This window comes from Nerophis ophidion, linkage group LG17 (assembly GCF_033978795.1).
Source record: "Nerophis ophidion isolate RoL-2023_Sa linkage group LG17, RoL_Noph_v1.0, whole genome shotgun sequence".
In the NCBI taxonomy this organism is placed as follows: Eukaryota; Metazoa; Chordata; class Actinopteri; order Syngnathiformes; family Syngnathidae; genus Nerophis; species Nerophis ophidion.
The window spans coordinates 49898484-49915533 of NC_084627.1; the positions used below are offsets into that span (position 1 = coordinate 49898484).

At 37.4% G+C, this 17050-nt stretch overlaps 1 protein-coding gene across 2 annotated transcripts in view; it reads right to left on the reverse strand.

Annotated features, from left to right (window-relative positions):
• Positions 1-237: 237 nt before the first annotated feature.
• Positions 238-17050, reverse strand: part of LOC133536522 (WD repeat-containing protein 7) — a 143958-nt gene continuing 127145 nt past the window's right edge. For both annotated transcript variants that reach the window (XM_061877129.1, XM_061877128.1), the window contains 6 exons: positions 13930-14047; positions 12715-12864; positions 12461-12543; positions 9815-9914; positions 2779-2883; positions 238-813 (listed from right to left, as the gene is read on the reverse strand). In XM_061877129.1, coding sequence (XP_061733113.1) covers positions 610-813; positions 2779-2883; positions 9815-9914; positions 12461-12543; positions 12715-12864; positions 13930-14047 — 760 coding nt within the window. In that variant the 3' untranslated portion in view covers positions 238-609. The remainder of the gene's footprint in view (positions 814-2778; positions 2884-9814; positions 9915-12460; positions 12544-12714; positions 12865-13929; positions 14048-17050) is intronic.

A 17050-nucleotide genomic window follows, 5' to 3' on the forward strand; every position in this document is an offset into this window, starting at 1 on the left:
ACTTGTGTGGGTGAAAAGCCAGAGATATTATGTGCTAATGTTCTGTACCTTCCTACATCTGTGTACACAGAGGCGTTTTAAAAAGTCTCAAATTTTACTTTTTGAAACCGATACCGATAATTTCCGATATTACATTTTAAAGCATAATAATATCATCAGTCCGATATTATCAGACATCCCTCGTGAGTATGGAAGTAAGCCTCTGAGATGGCGTACGAGGCGGCGCACTCACAAACGTGAAGAAAAAAAAATGCATTTATTCCAGCAGTAATAAAAGTAAAGTAAAATACTGTCGTAAAATTCTCCATAGCTACGCAAACTTATTGTGTCCTCATAATAAAGGGGGAGCATCAAATAAATAGCAATGAAGTGAAAACTAAAACAAATAATAATTTGGAATGACCAGATAAATAACTACGTTACATAATACTAAATGTAACTTATATTACATATTCAGTAATTGGGAGATAAAACACATGAAAACCTACTAAGGTTGGGTTCTTAATTCCCGTCTTCAAGATTCTAGATCGTTCCCCAATAAAATGTTGTTGTTGTCACACTAAGTCATGCTGTGAAGTCAAGCGGAGCCTAAAAGTACCCGTGCACTTTTTACACCATGAAGCGGTGCTCCTTGCCGTCGTGCGCCATCAGGATGACGTTCCGGTTGGAAGTCCAAATGAGGCGGGCCAGTTTCAGGTGGTTCTGGGATCCGGGAGAGGCCGGTTGGACCGGTGGTACCTGGTAGGTCTTAATGCAGCGCAGCTGGGGGGCCGAGTTCAACATCCCGATGCTGCCCAGCAGACTGGTGTTCATCTAAAGTCAGACACGTCACAGCAGTTTTATTTATGGAGTTGTTTTTTACGAAATGTCAAACTCACGATTTTGGAAAAAAAAATTCCGTGGGGTTGAGGAAAATACAGTAAGTACGTGCAAATAATACACACATATTTAGGCACATACACTATTAATTGTAATTTTTTTTTCAAATGACAATGTTTATCATAATAATACTTTGGAATATTCTTAGAAATCCATCATACACACAAATAATGTCCCAGTGTTGGACCATCAAGTAACTTATAAATAATAACAGAAAAAGCACTCTAACTAACAATAAAAAAAAATTTTAATCAGCGGCCAGAATGAATTATTACTGAAGGTGTCAGAATTTGATATTGACAGTGAATATCAGTTTGATGTGAGCAAAGAAATACTAGAACTGGATTATAATTGCATCTACAATATGTGAAAGAAGAAGTCCTGCAAAGTGTTTACAACTGATGCACAATACTTTACAGGCTGGACGTCCTTAGATCCACAATACTTTACAGGCTGGACATCCCTAGTACGTGTCCTAATTGGATATTATTGCAGTCTACAACATGACATTTGTCCATAGAAACTAGTATCAAATCATTAGAGTTACATATTACTTACAGAATCCTATTAGCAATTTTCCAGTAACAAATGTGTCCGCATCATTCAACTTACTCATTTTAGCTTAATTATTTTGGCCAAGAGTTGTTGTCAAAGAACAATTACCACTCCACTTTAACTTAAAGACAGCATAAGTCCACTCCAGATTTTTAATAAAAAAATATGTTAGTGATTATTCAGACCATTTTATTTTGTTTAAGTAATTTAACTTGAAATAAATATTGTTAAAACTTTATATATAAAAGTTCATTTGAAATAGGGACGGATGCAGAAACATAAATATCAGAGTGTTTGGAGCCAAAGCTAATTTACAACACTTGTCCTCAACAATAACAAGAACAACACAGATCTAACAACATTAAAATAGGAAAATAAAAAGAATGAGGCAAAGAGGAGTCGATAATAATGATAGTAATAATACAGACAAAGTGCAAACTACATAAAATCCAATAATAATAATAATAATAAATAATAATAATAATAATACAGACAAAGTGCAAAGTAGATAAAAGCCAATAAAAATAACAATAATAATACAAATAATAATACTAAGACAAAGTGCAAACTAGATAAAATCCAATAATAATAATAATAATAATAACACAAACAAAAGTGCAATGTAGATAAAAGCCAATAAAAATAACAATAATAATAAAAATAATAATACAGACAAAGTGCAAACTAGATAAAATCCAATAATAATAATAATAATAATACAAACAAAGTGCAAACTAGATAAAAGCCAATAATAATAATAATAATAATAATAATAATAATAATAATACGGACAAAGTGCAAACTAGATAAAATCCAATAATAATAACAATAATAATAATAATAATACAGACGAAGTGCAAACTAGATAAAATCCAATAATAATAATAATAATAATAATAATAATAACACAGACAAAGTGCAAACTAGATAAAATCCAATAATAATAATAATAATAATAATAATAATAACACAGACAAAGTGCAAACTAGATAAAATCCAATAATAATAATAATAATAATAACACAGACAAAGTGCAAACTAGATAAGAACCAATTAGTAAAAATGAGTAAAAACCAAACAAGGGAACACGATTGTTACACTACAAAGTAACAGAAGTATGTTTGATTCCTGCTGATATCGTATTGGATCAATATCAGTATATGTCAATAATCAAAGCTCCAATTTCAGTAACGGAAGTGAAAAAGTTGTATTGTGACACCACAAGTAATTATACTTCAGTATTCTAAAATGTTCTAAAATTAAATCTTCTGAGATCTTTAGCTCTCGGGAGGTTACAATCCTGACAAAAGTAGATAAATAAATAGATAAAGTGATATAGTTTACCTGCCAAAATGAGATGTGGCTGTCAGCGTTGGAGTACGTTGCTAGGTAACGGCCATCAGGGGCAAATGACACCGCCGTGATTGGACCTTTGTGACCGTGGATGTTCTACAGACAAGCAGACAATCAATCAGTCAATCAGTGTTTATTTATATAGCCCGAAATCACAAGTGTCTCAAAGGGCTGCACAAGCAACGACGACATCTTGGCTGCAGATCCAACATCAGGGCAAGGAAAAACTCACAGGGTTAGAAAGGAAAGTGGGAACTTGTGTCACTGAATTGCACAACAAAGCAAAACTTTCACAGACAATTCCCACAATGAAAAAACATTTTGAAGACATTTTTTTCCTACAACTTTGTACTGTACGAATATTTACCGTATTTATCCGACTACAAGGCGCACTTAAAATCCTTTAATTTTCTTAAAAATCGACAATGCGCCTCATAATCCGGTGCGCCTAATGTACGGAATCATTTTGGTTGTGCTTACCGACCCCGAAGCTATTTTATTTGGTACATGGGGAAATGTTAAGTGTGACCAGTAGATGGCAGTCAAACATAAGAGAAACATGTGGTGTGCAATATGATGGCAGTCACACATTAGAGAGATACATGTAGACTGCAATATGACTCATGTAAACAACACCAAAATGAACCAGATACTGTTATGCTTGCTCATTAGAATAAAATAGACAAGAATCCCTTTATTGTCATCATAGTTAAGAACAAATTAAGTGCCACCCATCCGTGCGAATGACAAACAAAAATACCTACCGTTTTTTACAGACTATAAATTTAGTTGAGCTTACCCACCTCGAAGCAATTTTATTTGGTGTATGGTGTAATGATAAGTGTGACCAGTAGATGGCAGTCACACATAAGTGAAGAGTAGGCTGCTGCACTATGATGGCAATGTGACTCAAGTAAACAACACCAACATTTTATATGTTCCATTGAAAATATAGAACATTACACACGGCGCTCAAAAATTTTTCTTTTTAGTAGCAGTCAAAAATCTATCTTTTTAGTAGGACTTTGGTAAGCTATGAAGCCGCACCCCTTGATGGATTGTACTGTGCTTCAACATACCAGTATTATTATGGTGTGTGTATAAGGTAAAACATTCTCTGGCGTATTGTTTCGCAATATAATGCAAAAGCTAATTTTTTTACCTTCTGGTACCTACTGATCTGTATTTGGGATCTGCATAAGTCTTAAAACTTTGTGCTCGTCCGCCTTTGTAGTCCGTGGAGACACCGTATTCGATAAGCTTCTGCTTTTTCTCTATCTTCTTGTTGTAGGACATTCATCCTCCACTGTTGCCATTTCTAATGAAGTGAAGTGAATTATATTTATATAGCACTTTTCTCTAGTGACTCAAAATGCTTTCCACAGTGAAACCCAATATCTAAGTAAGCTTTTTAAACCAGTGTGGGTGGCACTGGGAGCAGGTGGGTAAAGTGTCTTGCCAAAGGACACAACGGCAGTGACTAGGATGGCGGAAGTGGGGATCAAACCAGGAACCCTCGAGTTGCTGGCATAGCCATTCTACCGACCGAGCTATACTGCGAGTAGTGTGAAGTTGTTACTTTTATTTGTCAGTAAACTAGCCATGAAAGCACTAGAACAGGGGTCACCAACGCGGGCACCAGGTCGCCCGTAAGGACCAGATGAGTCGCCCGCTGGCCTGTTCTAAAAATAGCTCAAATAGCAGCACTTACCAGTGAGCTGCCTCGATTTTTTTATTTTATTTATTTACTAGCAAGCTGGTCTCGCTTTGCTGGACATTTGTAATTCTAAGAGAGACAAAACTCAAATAGAATTTGAAAATCCAAGAAAATATTTTAAAGACTTGGTCTTCACTTGTTTAAATAAATTCATTTATTTTTTTACTTTGCTTCTTATAACTTTCAGAAAGACAACGGAGAAAAAAATACAACCTTAAAAATAATTTTAGGATTTTTAAACACATATACCTTTTTACCTTTTAAATTCCTTCCTCTTCTTTCCTGATAATTTAAATCAATGTTCAAGTAAATGTATTTTGTTTATTGTAAAGAATAATAAATACATTTTTATTTAATTCTTCATTTTAGCTTCTGTTTTTTCAAAGAAGAATATTTGTGAAATATTTCTTCAAACTTATGATTAAAATTAAAAAAAAATATTCTGGCAAATCTAGAAAATCTGTAAAATCAGATTTAAAACTTATTTCAAAGTCTTTTGAGTTTTTTTTAACATTTTTGTTCTGGAAAATCCAGAAGAAATAATGTTTTTTCCTTGATTGAAACATAGATTGGTCCAATTTGTTATATATTCTAACAAAGTGCAGATTGGATTTTAACCTATTTAAAACATGTCATTAAAATTCTAAAATTAATCTTCATCAGGAAAAATGACTAATGATGTTCCATAAATAATTTTTTTTAGAAAAATTCCAATTAGCTCGTTTTTCTCTTCATTTTTTGGGGTTGAATTTTGAATTTTAAAGAGTCGAAATTGAAAATAAACTGTTTCAAAATTTAATTTGCATTTTTTTTGTGTTTTCTCGTCTTTTAAACCGTTCAATTAAGTGTGTTTTTCATCATTTATTCCCTACGAAAAAACCTTCCGTAAAAGGAAAAAAAAAATGTAAGACGGAATGACAGACAGAAATACCCATTTTTTTTATATAAATATAAGTGAAGTGAAGTGAATTATATTTATCTAGCGCTTTACATAGAGACACGCAACATCTATGTTACATTTAAAGCAGTGTGGGTGGCACTGGGAGCAGGTGGGTAAAGTGTCTTGCCCAAGGACACAATGGCAGTGACTAGGATGGCACAAGTGGGAATCGAACCTGCAACCCTCAAGTTGCTGGCACGGCCACTCTACCAACCGAGCTATGCTGCCCAAATTATAAATACATTTTTTTATATATATAGATTTATGTATTAAAGGTAAATTGAGCAAATTGGCTATTTCTGGCAATTTATGTAAGTGTGTATCAAACTGGTAGCCCTTGGCATTAATCAGTACCCAAGAAGTAGCTCTTGCTTTCAAAAAGGTTGCTGACCCCTGTTCTAAAACATACTGGTGTAGTGAGTGTACATTATTCACCCAAGGAACTTTAGTTATTAAACATTTTTTTTTAATGCGCCCTGTGATCTGGTGCACCTTTGGTGACCTGACTAGACCCGCTCAGGCCTTATAGTCCGAAAAATACGGTAACTCCATTCCACAGATTGAACCAAATTGACCCTTGATAATTTCCAGATCATTTCTTCGCCGCGTCGCAAACACGTCAGTAAATCCTATTCCGTAATAACAAAGACGAGATGAAGACCATATTTCGGTCCGTGTTGAAATGTTATCGCGGCCCAGCAAGAGGACTCAGGTATTGTCCCTGACAGTAAGTGTTGGGTCTGAGTGAGATAATTCCATCACGTGAGGGCCAGCCTCGGTCCAGCAGATGCTGGCGTCCAGCAGCAGAACTCACGGGACAAAATAAAGCAATGTTGCAGCGGGTGTAACCAAATAAAGTGTCCCACCAGATGAAGAGTGTGTAACGCAATAAAGGTCCTCAATGAAATCTCCATCAACATCCCAGCCTGCCTATGACCGGGATCTCACGCGCTCTTCAGCAGATGAGATGAAGTCGTGTCGCCCTCGGCGCCCGAGACCCAGGAATTATAGCCCATGTGCGGCTGTTAAAGAAGAAAAATATAATACGGCAAATTACATGAACATCTCATACTCGCACTTGCTTTTCTGCCTCATATTAGATTCCAGTTGTGTTAGCAGCAGGAAAAAAGAGCCAAATTCGATTTTTGGGCCGGTCTTCCAGGACTCTTACATCTCTCCATTCCGCTCATGTTTCACTGTTGTTGTTTTTTTTTGTTTATTCCATTGCTTGCTGCACGGCAAATACTATGTGGGATTAACCAGTAGATGAAGATGTACAAACCCTGTTTCCATATGAGTTGGGAAAGTGTGTTAGATGTAAATATAAACAGAATACAATGATTTGCAAATCCTTTTCAAGCCATATTCAGTTGAATATGCTACAAAGACAACATATTTGATGTTTAAACTCATAAACTTTATTTTTTAGCAAATAATAATTAACGGAAATACTTTTCAAAATATTTGGCTTGTATGGCTCTCTCAGCCAAAAAAGTTCCCGACCCCTGCGTTAGAGTGTCGGGTTGTGAGTTCAAACCCCGGCCGAGTCGTACCAAAGACTATAAAAATGGGAGCCATTACCTCCCTGCTTGGAATTCAGCATCAAGGTTTGGAATTGGGGGTTAAATCACCAAAATAATTCCCGGGCGCGGCCACCGCTGCTGCTCACTGCTCCCCTCACCTCCCAGGGGGTGAACAAGGGGATGCGTCAAATGCAGAGGACACATTTGGCCACACCTAGTGTGTGTGTGACAATCATTGGGACTTTAACGTTTAACTTGAAACCAGTGGTTCTTAACCCAGGTTCAATCGAACCCTAGGGGTTTGGTGAGTCTGCCTCAGGGTTTCGGTGGAACCTCTGTCGCGGAGGTCTAGACACACCCAACTCATCGTGTAAATAAAAACTTCTCCTGATCGGCGTATTCTGAATACGGCAACAGCAGAAGTCACACTGATTTGCAGGTGTGTCATTTCTTATGACTTCATGCACTGTGTTGCTTTTTGTTCTTTGAAAAAGGTGACGTTCATGCACGCTTCATTTTGTGCACCAGTAGAATTCAATTTGGAAAAAAAAAACATTTTATTTTTCACTAACGAAGGGTTGGGTGAATGTGAACATGAAACTTGGTGGGGTTCGGTACCTCAAATAAGGATAAGAAACACTGCTTTAAACGTCATGGCATTTATACTTTTTGTGATATTTTTGTTTGGTGGTGTCGTGACATTTTCCCGATGTAAAGACACGCACCTTAGCCCCAAAAAAAGGTTGGAAACACTGGCCTAATAAATAAAATCAGCCTATCAGAGAGAAGTCAACCACACTGAAGCCATTTACAGCACTTCGTACTTCAATACACCTGACGCCTTGGGACATAGTGTGTGTGTGTGTGTGTGTGTGTGTGTGTGTGTGTGTGTGTGTGTGTGTGTGTGTGTGTGTGTGTGTGTGTGTCCAACCACAGCAGGCTGGCCACTGCACAGCCATCTGCCACAGCTTTGATCAGCCTCTGTGACCAAGTCCTTTGTCAGCTTCATGTATGTACATTTTTGTGTCCAGCTGCTCCTTTAAAAAGTACAACTGTGGCTAATAATCGGACACAAAAAAAGCTTACTGGTGGTTCTCCTCATCAACATCTGTTTCTGCATTAAAAACAATTAAATGGTCTACTCCCTGAAAAGAGTATTTTCTTGAGCATATTCTGTAGAATGTTGTGCTTACACCAGACTGTTGACTCTATTAAAGTAAGAACTAAAAATTAATCAATTTAGGCTTTTTTTGACATAGTAATTAAATATTTGCTGTTTTTTGTAGATGTAGTCTAGATGTAGATGCCCATATCTGCTGTACAGATTTACTTTACATAAGACCATACTTGCTAACCCTCCCAGATTTTCCGGGAGACTCCCGAAATTCAGCGCCTCTCCCGAAAACTTCCCAGGACAAATTTTCTCCCGAAATTCAGGCGGAGCTGGAGGCCACGCCCCATCCAGCTCCATGCGGACCCGAGTGACGGGCGCATTCTTGGTTTCTTATGTGGGTTTATTGTTAGGCAGTTTCATTAACGTCCTCCCAGTGCAGTAACAACACACAACAACAGCAGTCACGTTTTTGTCTACCGTAAACCAGTTCGTCTGCCGTAAACAGCAATGTTGTGACACTCTTAAACAACAATACTGCCATATGTGACGATAACATCTACGGCTTTTAGAGCAGTGGTTCTCAACCTTTTTTTCAGAGATGTGTGGGGCGGCATAGCTGGGTTGGTAGAGTGGCCGTGCCAGCAACTTGAGGGTTACAGGTTTGATTCCCGCTTGTGCCATTCTAGTTACTGCTGTTGTGTCCTTGGGCAAGACACTTTACCCACCTGCTCCCAGTGCCACCCACACTTGTTTAAATGTAACTTAGATACTGGATGTCACTATGTAAAGCGCTTTGAGTCACTTGAGAAAAGCGCTATATAAATATAATTCACTTCACTACCCCCTGTGAAATTTTTTTTAATTCAAGTACCCCCTAATCAGAGCAAAGCATATTTGGCTGAAAAAAAAAAGATAAAGAAGTAAAATACAGCACTATGTCATCAGTTTCTAAAATATTAAATTGTATAACAGTGCAAAATATTGCTCATTTGTAGTGGTCTTTCTTCAACTATTTGGAAAAAAATATATAAAAATAACTAAAAACTTGTTGAAAAATAAACAAGTTATTCATTTATGAATAAAGATTTCTACACATACTGTGATAAGTTGGCGACTTGTCCAGGTTGTACACTGCCTTCCGCCCGATTGTAGCTGAGATAGGCACCAGCGCCCCCCGCGACCCCAAAGGGAATAAGCGGTAGGAAATGGATGGATCGATGGCTGTAAATATACTCCTCCCCTCTTAACCACGCCCCCCAACAACACCCCGCCCCCAACCCAAGGTGCTGCACCTTCCCTGAATTGTTCTGGTTTCTCGAGGCCCTGCTTCACACTATCAAAACACCTGAGTTGCTTCAGGTGTATCACTTACTCGTTAGTGGCTTTCACAGGATGAGCTACAACAATAAGTGTTTACATCTTATTGGACCCGTTTAAGACCACGCCCCTCAAGCTGGCTGACTGACGTCGACATACTGTGGTTGTCGACAGAACCCAAACCCAAACGGAGGATTACTTGCACATTTACTTGTGACTTTCACCAGAAGGGAGAATGGATGATTAAAAACAGGACTTTTAAATCTACAGCCGACTTCAACAGGTTCCACTGATAGAATTTCTGGAGGGTTGCGTGTAGAATGATCTGACAGAATAATGAAACAGAAACTGCAGAGAACATGGCTTGAAAATCTACCGGAGTGGCAAACACATCTGTAGCAGTTTCTTAGCAGTACCTGGCATTTCCCAGTGCGAACATCATAGAGGGCCACAGAACCTTGGCGAGCTCCGACAGCAATACGGTGACTGCGGTCACAGTAACCGACCATGTAGAACCTGAAAAAAATGACCATAATGACCCATTAACACCCAGAAAGGGACAGTTAACATAGCATAACTAAGCTAATTTTGCTTTGGTTGCTTTAGGTGTATATATATATATATATATATATATATATATATATATATATATATATATATATATATATATATATATATGTATACATACATACATACATACATACATACATACATATATATATGTATATATATACATACATATATACATACATATATATACATACATACATATATACATACATACATATATATATATATACACACACACACACACACACATATACATAGACATATATTTACATATACATGTAAATACATATATACATACATATTTATACATATATATACACATATATACATACATATACATACTATATATATATACAGATACACATATATATACATACATACATATATATATATATATATATATATATATATATATATATATATATGTATATATACACACACATAAACATATGTATGCATACATATATATACCGTAATATATATACATATATTATATATATAAATATATAAAGCATATATAATTCATAATTAATATAATTGGATATTAAGAGTATGTGAAAGTTCAACTACTACCTTGTTTACTTCTATGACAATCTCCTTAATTGTTGTTTTAATCAATCAAAAATATCAGGCGGCTAAAATGCAGAAAACAAAAGAGTGTTTTGCATAGTTCCCGTCATGCAATCATGGATTTAAATAGTTGTCATTTTTAAATTATGTGCTGTGCTTGGACATTTTTTTCATAATATCTGTTCCGCGAGAAGGTTGTGTTACGTGTTGGTTGTTTGGATTGGGTCCTTTATATAAAAGCTGTGCTGCGTACACTTCAAGGTGCAATTCATGGTCATTAACCTCAATTGAACGATGTCCACAAAATGGTTGCAAAGTTGCAGCAACGGTCAGATATTTCAAATTAAGGACAATTCCTTTTAGAACTTGTGACATCTAGCGGGCCAAAATGAGTGTGCTGCACTTGGCCCATGGGCTGCAGTTTAGACAACGATGCCTTAAGGCGGGGGTGTCCAAAGTGCAGCCAGCAGGTCATTTATTAACGGCCACATGGCACATTTTAAAAATACGATTGAAACATTTTTAAAACGTATAAAGTGATATAAATAAGAAAATGGGTGAAATGTATCAAGAACATGTTGCAATGTTTACTCTAATAACACAAAGCAGGCTGTTTCTTTCGTTAAAAAATAATAATGAATCAAAATCAATGTCATTATGAATTATTGACCTATTCAAGGCTCCAATTACGTCATGTTAAATTTTCCACTTTGAGATATTTTTGGGGAAAATGTTGCGTATTTTCTGTTTGCCATATAAAGAAGGGCCTAAAATTAACAAACAAAAAACATAAACAACAATAAAACTTATAATTGACATGTAGATCTGAAGTTGATCTGGAGATTAATGTGTTAAAAGTAAACAGTGAAAAAATGTATAATTTATTTTTTAACACTTTAATGAGTAAGACCCTTTTGGATCCCCAATTATTTTAATGTGAAGTGAAGTGAATTATATTTATATAGCGCTTTTCTCTGGTGACTCAAAGCGCTTTACATAGTGAAACCCAATATCTAAGTTACATTTAAAGCAGTGTGGGTGGCACTGGGAGCAGGTGGGTAATGTGTCTTGCCCAAGGACACAACGGCAGTGACTAGGATGGCGGAAGCGGGAATCGAACCTGCAACCCTCAAGTTGCTGATTCGGCCGCTCTACCAACCGAGCTATGCTGGTGATTTATTTTTAAGTGTCATTGCTAAACAAATAATAATTAATTAAAATCAATGGTGTTATGAGTTATTGACCTTTTTAATGCTCCAATTATTATATAATCTCAAATATTCCACTTAAAAAAAATATTGATTTTTTTCCATAAAAAACTGTTTTTTTTGTGACAAAAAGAGCATACAACTTAAATCTTTAAAATCATTATATTGACAGATAGACTTAATGTTGATCTGGAGATTTAAAACTTGAATAATAAAACAAAATAAAACTGAATAATGACACATTTTTAATATTTTTTTTGACAAAAACCCTGTGGGATCCCTGAGATCAAGCCTGAGTGGAGGTCGAAATGTATATTTTTTTATACATATATTGTATTGTTTTTAAAAATAAAGAATATCAAAATGGTTCACTTGCTTTGATTTTTCAGTGTGCGGCCCTCAGTGGATAAAGTTTGGACACCCCTGCCTTAAGGCATCAGCAGATGAAGTGTTTATGAGAAGGTTAGACATCCTGTTATTAAAACCCTAATTACATTATATTACAGTCCACAGCCTGCAGTTTGCTTTAATAATCAAACATTCCAGATTGCATGATTGTGTTGTGTTCCTCCTCCACCTTACAATAAACATTGTAACAAACAACATAAGACACACCCAGGGCTTGCATTTTTTAAAGGCATTTAGCATTTGCAACACATTGTTTTTTCAATTAGAATTTTAAGTTTGTCATTTCTGATGCACAAACCAACATACTTGCAGATGGCAGGGAAACACTCTTGAAGTCCTTTCTTCTTCACCAGAGAACCTTCGATGCAGTACATGATGATGTCCATCACCTGATGACCAAAACAATGCAGAGGGTAAGGAGGTAGCACTGCTGTGGTGACCAGCTTTACTATAATTCTATACTACAGTAGATTTAATGGACCATCTACCAGAGATGTTGATCTCTAGCTAAAGGATTGTACATTCTTAACAACTTCCCAGGGGTGATTGAACATGTGCACCTCAACAAGCAAGTCCACAACATCTCCAGGCATCTTCTCCACCAGGATGTCAATCACTCTCAATATTTCAGTCTTGGCCCGAGCCAGAGTGGTGGTGTGAACGTTCTGCTGTGACTGAGAATTCGCCTGAGCGGCATTGAAACGATGAACCTGCGACAAAAGACACAAAACAAAACATGAAAAACCGACTGAATGTGAAAAAACAAACAAAAAAAACGTGATAGTCAAGGCAAAATATGATTTGTAATACACTACACTGCAAAAAGTATCTGGCCACCTGCCTTGACTCACATATGAACTTGAAGTGCCATCCCATTCCTAACCCATAGAGTTCAATATGACATCAGTCCACCTTTTGCAGTCTCTGTTCTAATTCATCCCAAAGGTGTTCTATCTGGTTCAGGTCAGGACTCTGTGCAGGCCAGTCAAGTGCATCCACACTAGACTCTGCCATCCACGTCTTCATGGACCTTGCTTTGTGCACTGGTGCACAGTCATGCTGGAAGTGGAAGGAGCCCGTTCCAAACAGTTTGTGGAATTGTCCAAAATGTTTTGGTATCCTGGAGCATTCAAAGTCCCTTTCACTAAAACTAAGGGGCCAAGCACCATAATTCCTCCTAAACCCAATGTGCTGTTCTCCTGGCAATCGTCCATCAGATTTGCCAGATGGAAAAGCGTGATTCATCAGTCCAGAGAAGGCGTCTCCTCTGCTCTAGAGTCCATTGGCGATGTGCTTTGCATTGGACTCGGTGATGTATGGCTTAGATGCAGCAGCTCGGCCATGGAAAGCATGAAGCTCTCTGCGTACTGTACGTGGGCTAATTGGAAGGTCACATGAAGTTTGGAGCTCTGTAGCAACTGACTGTGCAGAAAGTCTTTGCACTATGCCCTTCAGCATCAGTTTACGTGGCATACAACTTTGTGGCTGAGTTGCTGTTGTTCCCAAACTCTTACATTTTCTTATGATAAAGCAGACAGTTGACTTTGGAATATTTATGAGTAGGAACATTTCACGACTGTTTTTTGTCGCACTGGTGGCATCCTATGACAGTTCCACTGACCGGCACATTCCTTCACATGTTTGTAGAACCAGTCTCCATGCCTAAGTGCTTAGTTGTCTACACCTGTGGCCAGGCCGACTGATTCAGACACCTGATTCTCATCATGTAAATGGTGGTCAAATATTTCAGGCATTTTATTGTGTTTCAGGCTCACCTCTCTTGCAATGGTGGTGATGAAGGCAGGGGGCCGGGCGGTTGCGATAAGAGAGAGGGCATGTCGGGCGGAGCGAGCAGAGTCTGCTGGCGGGTTGAGTGGCAAACCCATGGTGATACTAAACATACAAAGACAGGAACAAAAACTCAAATTGTAAAATCAATCAATCAATGTTTATTTATAAATCCATAAATCACAAATGTCTCAAAGGACTGCACAAACCATTACGACTACGACATCCTCGGAAGAACCCACATAAGGGCAAGGAAAACTCACACCCAGTGGGACACCTGTGACAATGATGAATATGAGAACCTTGGAGAGGACCTCATATGTGGGCAACCCCCCCACCCCCCCTCTAGGGGACCGAAAGCAATGGATGTGGAGCGGGTCTAACATGATACTGTGAAAGTTCAATCCATAGTGGCTCCAACACAGCCGCGAGAGTTCAGTTCAAAGCGGATCCAAGACAGCAGCGAGAGTCCCGTCCACAGGAAACCATCCCAAGCGGAGGCGGATCAGCAGCGTAGAGATGTCCCCAACCGATACACAGGCAAGCGGTCCATCCTGGGTCCCGACTCTGGACAGCCAGTACTTCATCCATGGTCATCGGACCGGACCCCCTCCACAAGGGAGGGGGGGACAGAGGAGAAAAAGAAAAGAAGCGGCAGATCAACTGGTCTAAAAAGGAGGTCTATTTAAAGGCTAGAGTATACAAATGAGTTTCAAGGTGAGACCCTTGCTCCTGATGGGTGCTGGTTGGCGCCTTGCATGGCAGCTCCCTCCATCAGTGTGTGAATGTGTGAATGTGGAAGTAGTGTCAAAGCGCTTTGAGTACCTTGAAGGTAGAAAAGCGCTATACAAGTACAACCCATTTAAGAAATTTTAAGAAATATAAATGCTTCTGTTTTTTTTTAATAATGATCTTTTCTGACTTGTAAAATGTTACATTGAATACTTTTGTTAAATGACGTCACATTGCAAGAAGTCAGTGTTCAAGAACAAGAAAAAAAACACAAACATGAGGGATAATTTACTTGAACTAAGCAAAATGATCTGCCAATAGAACAAGAACATTTGGCTTGTCGAGACTTTCCAAAACAAGTCAAATTAACTAACCTCAAAGAACCCAAAAATACCTTAAAATAAGTATACTCTCACTAATACTAAGTGCACTTTTCTTGATTGAAAACAAATATAAGATGTTTTTGCTCAATATGTTGAAAAATATTCTTAAAATAAGTAAATGCTAGTGTCATTATCTTGACATAATGATAAGCCCTCAGCATTACATTTCTTGAAACCAGCAAACTTATACTGAAAACTAGTTCTTAATGACAGACAAGAAGGCAAACGCTTGTAACTCTCGGGGTCTCCTAGCCGCTCAGGTACATCATATCATCTATAAATGCATTTTCCAATCAATAACATGACATCATCGTGCCAAGTGCGTGCTCTTTCAGTCATATATATATATATATATATATATATATATATATATATATATAGCCTGGTCAATTTTTTTTGAAGAAGAATTTATCTGAATGTGCATGAACTATTCTGTTGAAAATAGTTAGAAATGTCCCATGTTAAATGTTTAAATATTAACTGTCAGTTTACTGTACTGTGCCAACTGTACTACTATATGAGTACATATTTTCTATTGTTTCATTGAAATAAAACAGCAAAGTCCATTTGGCTGTCATCTGTTTTAATTATGAGACACAATTGTGTCAAAGTCAGGATTTTTTTTATTTCATGCTGGAAATAAAACATTTTTACTTTGAAAAAGTAGTTTTCTACTTGTGAGTGTTGATGACACAGCTTTGCAACACTTGATGTTCTAGTTTCAAGCATGTTTTACTCAATACAGCTCATCACATCTCAGCAACAAGCTGTAATATCTTACTGACATCATTTAGGACCAAAACACTTAAAACAGGGGTAGGGAACCTATGGCTCTAAAGCCAGATGTGGCTCTTTTGATGACTGCATCTGGCTCTCTGATAAATCTGACCTGACATTGCTTAACAGGATAAGTAATGAATAATTCCACTTGTCATCACAGTGTTAAAAATAATGTTCAAAATATAAAACATTCTCATGCATTTTTAATCCATCCATCCGTTTTCTACCGCAACTGTTCAAGAAGTTGCGTTAATGGTAAGAAGTTATTTATTTATTATTGGTTAGTGTGGGGCTTGCCCTCCTGGGGGTTCTTCAGACCACCAAGCACCGACATGAGAGCCTGTTTCAGGGTTACAATATTGTTTTATTTTTCAATAAGTCTCTCAGCTGTTTTCCAGCAATAGTATTTCCAGCCCCAACCCCGTCTCTCCTCCTGGCTGCTGCTTATAACAGAGCGACAGGTGATTAGATAACAAGGCCCAGGTGGACCATCTACGCACCTGTCGCTGCAGGCCGGCAGGCCACACCCCCTCCACAGTTAGCTTCAGAATAACAATGTTAATACAAAGAATAAGAGACCTATTATACTCTATAAATGTTGGTCTTACTTAAAAATGCACGTGTTTAGTTGTGTTCAGTGTTAAAAAAAATATTATATGGCTCTCACGGAAATATATTTTAAAATATTTGGCTTTTTGGCTCTCTCAGCCAAAAAGGTTCCCAACCCCTGCCTTATAACAAGTAAAAGACTAACATAAAATCTGCTTAGTGAGAAGAATGATTTTATTAGACATAAAATAAGCAAAAATCAGCCTTATTTGACATATTTCATCTTACTTAGATTTCACTTTTTGCAATGTAATGCCTTTCCACTTGCTCGGATGTTGATAAAATAAACAATTTTGTGTTTATTTGTATTTGGAACATTTTACACAGGGCTGTTTTGTCAAGATGCATCAGTCTGAAATTGGACGACCCGCTAAAATAAAACAACATTATGATGTGATTTAAGGAAGCACATGCAGAACTGCACTGCAGACACTGAAATCTAAGTAAGATCAAATATCTCAAATAAGGGAGATATTTGCTGATTTTCTGTCTGATAAGATCATTCTAATCAGACGTAGCCGGATAGTCGAACCTCGGATTCAGGAGGAACGGTGTGGTTTTGGTCCTGGTGGTGGAACTGTGGACCAGCTCTATACTCTGGGCA